The sequence below is a fragment of the Triturus cristatus genome, chromosome 11, assembly GCF_964204655.1.
Source record: "Triturus cristatus chromosome 11, aTriCri1.1, whole genome shotgun sequence".
In the NCBI taxonomy this organism is placed as follows: Eukaryota; Metazoa; Chordata; class Amphibia; order Caudata; family Salamandridae; genus Triturus; species Triturus cristatus.
Window position 1 is genome coordinate 702,446,702 of NC_140594.1, and position 7,726 is coordinate 702,454,427.

Below are 7,726 nucleotides of genomic sequence, written 5' to 3' on the forward strand. Positions count from 1 at the left end.
ATTGGTACATACTGAGATACACAGTAGTAGCTGAATGCATTCATGGATATGCAGGCAGTTTAACTTGTACACAGACACACAGGCAGGAAGATGCCAATAGATACAGATGGAAACAAATGTATGAATTGATACCTAAAGACAAAGAGACAGAGATATGTGGACAGATGTATAAATTCAGAGTCCGGTATAAATGTATGAACACTTAGAGACAGAGATATGTAGACAGATGTATAATACATAGAGTCAGGGATATGTGGAAAAGTGTATACAAATATAGAGACAGATGTGAAGAGATGTATAATACATAGGGACATGTGATTAAGTATATAGACACATATAGAGAGCTGTGTGTGGACAGATGTATACATGCATAGAGTCAGGGATATGTGGATAAGTGTTTAAACACATGGAGACTGAGATGTGTGGACAGATGTATAAATACATAGATATTCGGAAAGATGTATAAATGCACAGGGACAGAGGTATGTGGATGTATGGATGACTCCATACAAGGCTCGATATATATAAATACAGAAACATGGATAGATGGATACATATATAGAGACAGAGATAGGTAGATGGATGTATAAATAGATGGATATCCGGATCCATGTATAACTACATAGAAGCAGGCATTTGTATAAATAGGTATAGACAGAGATGTGGAGGCAGATGTATAAATACATAGAGTGTGGATAAAAGTATAAATACACTGCGATGTATAGATAGATCTAGAAACACATAGAGACACAGCTATTAGGATAGATGTATAAATATAGACAGAGATATATGAACAGGTGTGTAAATAAATGGAAATATGAAGATATATGTTAAGGTACATAAAGATGTGTGGAGAAATGTATAAACACATAGATACAGTAACTGTGGATCGATGTATAAATACATAGAGATGAGATATGTGGATCAATGTATACAAACCGAGAGATATGGGGATGGATGTATAAAGACACACAGAGACAGATATTTGGATAAATGCATATATACACAGAGGTGGAAATATGATGAATAATGTATATATCCACACAGAAACGGACATATAGGGACATATGTATATATACACAGAGACATAGATATTGGGACATGTGTATATATAGACAGAGACAGAGATGGGGTAGATGTGTAAATACACAGAGACAGAGATATGGGGAAAGATGTATGAATACACAGAGACAGAGATACGGGGAAAGATGTATACATACACAGAGACAGAGATATGGGGAAAGATGTATGAATACACAGAGACAGAGATACGGGGAAAGATGTATACATACACAGAGACAGAGATATGGGGAAAGATGTATGAATACACAGAGACAGAGATACGGGGAAAGATGTATACATACACAGAGACAGAGATATGGGGAAAGATGTATGAATACACAGAGACAGAGATACGGGGAAAGATGTATAAATACACAGAGACAGACATTTGGATAAATGCATATATACAGAAAGGTGGAGATATGATGATTAATGCATATATACACATAGAGACGGATATATAGGGACATATGTATATATACACAGAGATACCGATGCAGATGTATATATACACAGAGACAGAGATGGGGTAGATGTATACATTCACAGAGACAGAGATATATGGAAAGGTATAAATACACACACAGAGACGGAGCTATGGGGATAGATGTATATATACACAGAATTAGGGAGACAAGTGTATATATTCACACACACAGACGGAGCTATGGGGATAGATGTGTATATCCTCACAGGGACAGCGATATGGGGATAGATGTCTTTATGCACAGAGAAATAGATAGGGGACAGGTATATATATATATATTCGCCCGAGGGTGAAGTGTATGTGTAATATATATATAAATATATACACACACAAGGCGATATGGGGATAGATGTGTATTTACACAGAGACAGGGGGACAGGTGTATTTATACAGAGATAGGGTGACATGTGTGGATACACACAGATTCGGAGATAAGGGGTTGATGTATAACACAGAGACAGAGATATGGGGATATATGTTTAAATACACAGAGACAGAGATATGGGGATATATGTTTAAATACACAGAGACAGAGATATGGGGATAAATGTTTAAATACACAGAGACAGAGATGTGGGAATAGATTTATAAATACACAGAGACAGATATGTGGAGATAGATTAATAAATACACAGAGACAGAGATGTGGGAATAGATTTATAAATACACAGAGACAGATATGTGGAGATAGATTAATAAATACACAGAGACAGAGATGTGGGGATAGGATTCTATATACACACACACAGTGACGGTGATATGGGGATAGATGTATAAATACACAGATATATAGGGAAAGATACACAAATACACGGTGACAGAGATATGGGGATAGGTGTATATATATATATATATATACACACACACACAGAGACAGAGATAGGGAGTTAGATGTATAAACACAGAGATATGTAGGTAAACGTATAAATAGATAGGGAAGGAGATGGCTGTATACATGCAAGAATAGGCCCAGCTATAGACTGCTGGATATATCGGTACAAACATAGAGATGAATAAATACATAGAAAGGCAGGCAGATACAGATGCAGAGAGTGATTAGATCTATAGATGTCCAGACATAGATGAGCAGGTGTAAAGAAACAGAACAGCAATTGGACAGATGCATACAGATCTTCAGACTGACAAAGAGATGCTCAACAGGAGGACAGACATACAGACAAGCAGAGGGCAACAGTGGGTGTCCAGATGCACAGACACAGAGATAAGGAGAGATGAACACTAAGGACAACAGACGTGTACACAGAGATGCACATACGGGCAGGAGGGTATATAAAGGGCTGTCCAGACACAAGGTAGCAGACACATAAAAACAAGGAGGGGGTGGGTGGATACAGAGATCTGCAGATTGCGGGAGTCAATTTAGAGCACATGTGGGCGGATGAATGCTGGGGCTGGTGGGTGTGTACAGACACACAAACACGTATCAGAGGATGCATAGATAGACCCAAAGCTGTGGCTGCACCTATGCACTGACTAAGAATGTCAGACTCATTCACAGCCTCAGAAGATTAGATACATACATACACTGATGTATATATACATACGTGCAGAGACACAGAGGGGCAGATACACAGAGACACACACACTGATGATAGACACATACCACAGCTCTGATATATAAATACACAGGTGCACATATGTAGATACACAGGTACACAGAAACAGTATGTCAAACACACGCACAGCCTCAGATCGATAGATACAGAGATGCGCACATTTTCAGAGAGATGGGCCCCAGAGAAGGAGAAATGCATAGATGTGCGGCCACACAGGTGGTAGTTACAGACTGATACACGTGCACAACTCTAGATGTACATCCAGATGCACAGCCAATCAAGGCTACACATATCTAAATGCACAGACTCTCCTGGGTAGAGACACGGGCCTGTTTACATCCCTGTCAACCTATGAAGGTTGACAGGCTTGGAAACATCTACAGGTGGGCACAAGGGGAGTGACGCAGATAGATAGATAGATAGATAGATAGATAGATAGATAGATAGATAGATAGATAGATAGATAGATAGATAGATAGATAGATAGATAGATAGATAGATAGATAGATAGATAGATAGATAGATAGATAGATAGATAGATAGATAGATAGATAGATAGATAGATAGATAGATAGATTGATTTATTTTTGGGAAAATCAGCAGTGTGATAGGTCTCAGCCTTTAGTAACCGACCTAGAGTTCACTGTGCGGTCACTTGCAGAGATCAGCTGAGAGTCTGCCACATGCAACGGAAAAGAGAAACCCGGGGCAACGGACTCACCTGCCCTGTGGATCACACATTACCTAACACAACAATAGATAACAGACTAAAGAGAGATCGAATCTCAGGACACCATTTAAAGAGCGCTCTCGCAATATAGTGTGCACGGGGTGATATGTGGCACGCACATGTCAATGTTTCCTTTCTTTCTGGGGCATATATGAAGCAGGCAGGCACGTGTCTGCGTTTTCCATACTTTTCGTTTTAAACAACTCGCTCCTACAATGTGTGCATATGTCGCAAGTTGTCCTTGATCAAGTGTGAGCAGTCACTGTGCCTTGTTTTCCTTTTACGTAACTTTCTGACTCCTGGAGTACTGTGTTCATAAAGGACAAATAAAAGCTAAGAGAAACATAAAATGTCAAGAAATGGGCTGCATTAACAGTGCAATTTGACGTGCGAGAAAGGAGATTTCTCACAGGGACAGTCACACTCGTGCACCCCTAAACCACTCACTGTCTGGGATCAAGTGCTGCGTGGTTTCCGGACAAAGGAGGCACTGACACCCCAGTCAATCTGACATATGCGCGTCTGCTCTCACCTGAGGGGACGCCATAAAAGCAGCTCTCGGGTCTCCCCTCGCCACGGTCTACGCACTGCTCTAAATCCAAAGAGCGGGAAACTACGTGAGAGGGCCACTGTAACGACGTGAGAGAGCTACTGCGAGCCAGGAGAATGCCGCATGTGCCAACTACCTTCTGAAAAGAACCCCCCAACACTCGAGAGAAACGAGCCCCAGTGCAATCTAGGTACAGAGCCACTAGGTTTACAATCAGTTGCGTGTGTCTACATGGCATCCCTCCAAGGAGGGCCTCGTCACGTTGACGGTTGGGATCTTCTTTCAAACACAGGTGCCTAATTCTCATTCTTTCAGGGTATTTCAAAGGCCTATTGTTGACCTATTCTAAAAGTGGGACTCGAGAGGGACCGTGTCACAGGGAGGGGTTTAACATGATTTGACGGGGATCACACAATGACGTTAAGCGGCAGAGACAGGTGTCATTTTAGATCTCGGGTCAATAATCCGGCTGGGGGTGCTTTGATTAGCGTAGACCGCAACCCGTACTACACAGCGCGATCGCTACACTCTTGTGTCACTCCTCGAAAGTTTTTTTTACTTTCTCGCACTATTCCTCTGTAACCATTTAACGTAAATCTCTAGTTTATTTGGGCTATCTACCTGTTGGAGGTGAAACGAAGTATAGTGAAGTGGCGGAATATACACATGACGTGATTCAGCCTGTTTAGAAAACAACTATCCTAGGCAGAGGCGACAATTTCTGGACCAGCTTAGACACTTTTTTACAGATTCCAGTTTCGCGTGGGCTTTTAAAATCTCTCGAGAGGCACAATATATGTGTGCCCTCAATTAACACAAAGCAGGTCGGGAGATGCATCTATTTCATTCAAGGACATCAGAGTAGTTAGCAGGAGGTTACTGAGGTCTCATGGCACCCCCCCTCCCCTTTCTTCACTGAAGTGCCGTACTCCACTCGCCCCTGCTACGGCAGCCTGTTTGGTCTCTTACTTTCAGGAAAATTTTAATTCACACCACATCGCTTGATTTTTTGGGTCGTTTTAATGACAGGATTGTCTTTATTTAAAATGTCTTTGTTCAACAAAGGAACAGAAGAAGGAGATAAAACCCCGGGGTACATCATTTTTTATCGTCCAAGACATTTTCTCTTTCAAAAACACAATTTGTTTAGAAAATAAAAAATACAGTTCTACGGCTTAGACTTCAGAATTGACATTTTCCGAGTAAGTTAAGCAAAGGGGTCTAATTTTCACATGGGTCACAAAATAAGTTAAAAGCCTCGTGGAAAAATAAGCAATTGCTATCAGTATATTGTGAATTTTAAATATATAAACACCCCTTCTGTTCTTGCTCAGTTTAACTATTAAGCAGGTTGGATATTTGTTTACCTGGCACAAGAGATCGTTTTCAAATGTGCAAATAATAAAATAAAATGTTCTCAGTACCAAAGACCCTTCAAGAGTTCACGTTGAGATCACAGCGGATATCACAAATCATATTTATATATTATAATAAATAAATTAAAAACAAAATCAAAACCAACTATTTGCTTATTTAACGTGTCACCTTAGTGTGTCCAAAAGAGTTGGGTCAAGGAAGGGACTGGACGTATTTCACAGAGCTTACAAGTTGCCTGCCTCTGTCTTCTGGCGTCCAGGATCCAATCTGTGACGGATAAAGTTATCCTGGGGCATGGCGTGGCCTTTGCCCGTCACCTGGCCCCTACAAACACACAGCAGCAGTTCTAGGCTTCCCTGCCGGGTGGGGGCACTGCCCTCTGGGTGTCAATGTTGTCTATTATGTACATGCACATGGGGAGGTCAAAGTTCACCCCACCCTCCACAGTCTGTCTTCAGTGTTGTTCGCTGTCAGTGTCTAAGAAGGATGTTCCCTGTTACATGGCGGCCGCGTGGGCCGAGGAGTAGGGGTCCAACCCGGCCTTGGCCATGCCCGGGAAGAGGATGTAGGCCACGGGCGGCTGGAGGCTAGACGTAGGCCAGGCGCTACAGTTACAGGGCACCACGTAGCCGGGGTTAGTGGGCGAGGGGTGAGTGTGCGTGTGCTGCCCATGGCAGCCCAGGCTACCAAAGGCGCTGCTCTGGTAGCCCAGGCTGGAGGCGTAGGAGAGGGAGTGCGGCATGTCGCCCATCTTCTGCAGGGCCCCGCCGCCCCCGAACTGCCCAGGGTCCAGCAGGGAGTAGGGCGAGGAGGTGGGAGGCAGGAAGGCGCGTGCCTTCTCCGCGGAGCCGAGCAGCGAGTCCGCCGAGCCCCCGGCGTGCCCGAGGTGCAAGCCGCCCTTGAGCGGGTCGTGGTCTCCCAGGTAGGGCAGCGGGAAGACGTAGCGCTCCTTCTTGAGCAGGTTCTTGGGCTTGCGGCGCGGCCGGTACTTGTAGTCGGGGTGCTCCTTCATGTGCTGCGCCCGCAGGCGCTTGGCCTCGTCGATGTAGGGCCTCTTCTCGGCCTCGGAGAGCAGCTTCCACTCGGCGCCCAGGCGCTTGCTGATCTCCGAGTTGTGCATCTTGGGGTTCTCCTGGGCCATCTTGCGCCGCTGGCCCCGCGACCACACCATGAAGGCGTTCATGGGCCGCTTGATGTGGTCCACGGGCTTGGACATGGTGCTGGGACAGCAGCCGGCGCCGCAGACGCGCAACACACCGGGGAGCAGCAACTTTTCTCAGCTGATCATGCCCACGCTCTTGGCATCTCGGGCAGGTGTCCGCGGGGCCTCTCCAACAGGTGGCTCTGCCTCGAAGTCTCAGTGTCCTCCTGCTGCTGGCCAGCGCTTTGAAGCCTCTCCGCGCCTCTCTGGAGGTGACTGGCCCCGCACAGCACCTGGCCGGGAATGAAGACAAACCGGTGCGTGGCGGCAAGTAGCGGCGAAGTTCAAAGGCGCGGCTGGCAGGGCTGCGCTCCGAGTGACAGCTGCGGCACCGGAGGGGCGGGGCGTCCCGACACGAGCCGGCCAATCAGCGCTGGCCGGGCGCACACCTAGAGCGCGACAAAGGAAGAGGAGAGAACCGCGGATCACTAAGTACACAGGATTAAGAGGGGACGCTTTTGTGAGCTCCTGCGCTAATAGCAGCAAACACAGCTCCGGCACGCCCCCTCGTTTCACTCCCAGGGTGTCAGGGGATCATTGTCCTGCAGAGAATGGAGGTGCGAGTGTGTTTGTGTGGAGAGGTGTGTGTTTGCAAACAGGGCATTGGAGGGAGCCGGCAGGGGAGCTCTGCTGTTGCCTTTGCTTCGCGCGCGCACATGTTGGGAGTTGGAAAAGAGGAAACCCACCGCGCACAAAGTTATTTCCGATGAAACGCAAGACAATGCTGGTTTACAAGGTTTCA

General features: G+C 45.4%; 1 protein-coding gene across 1 annotated transcript; it reads right to left on the reverse strand.

Annotated features, from left to right (window-relative positions):
- Nucleotides 1-5,420: 5,420 nt before the first annotated feature.
- Nucleotides 5,421-7,278, reverse strand: SOX14 (SRY-box transcription factor 14). Its single transcript, XM_085636463.1, has one exon. The coding sequence runs from the start codon at nt 6,997-6,999 to the stop codon at nt 6,280-6,282; it is 720 nt and encodes a 239-aa protein (XP_085492589.1). The 5' UTR covers nt 7,000-7,278; the 3' UTR covers nt 5,421-6,279.
- Between the last annotated feature and the right edge of the window lie 448 nt (nt 7,279-7,726).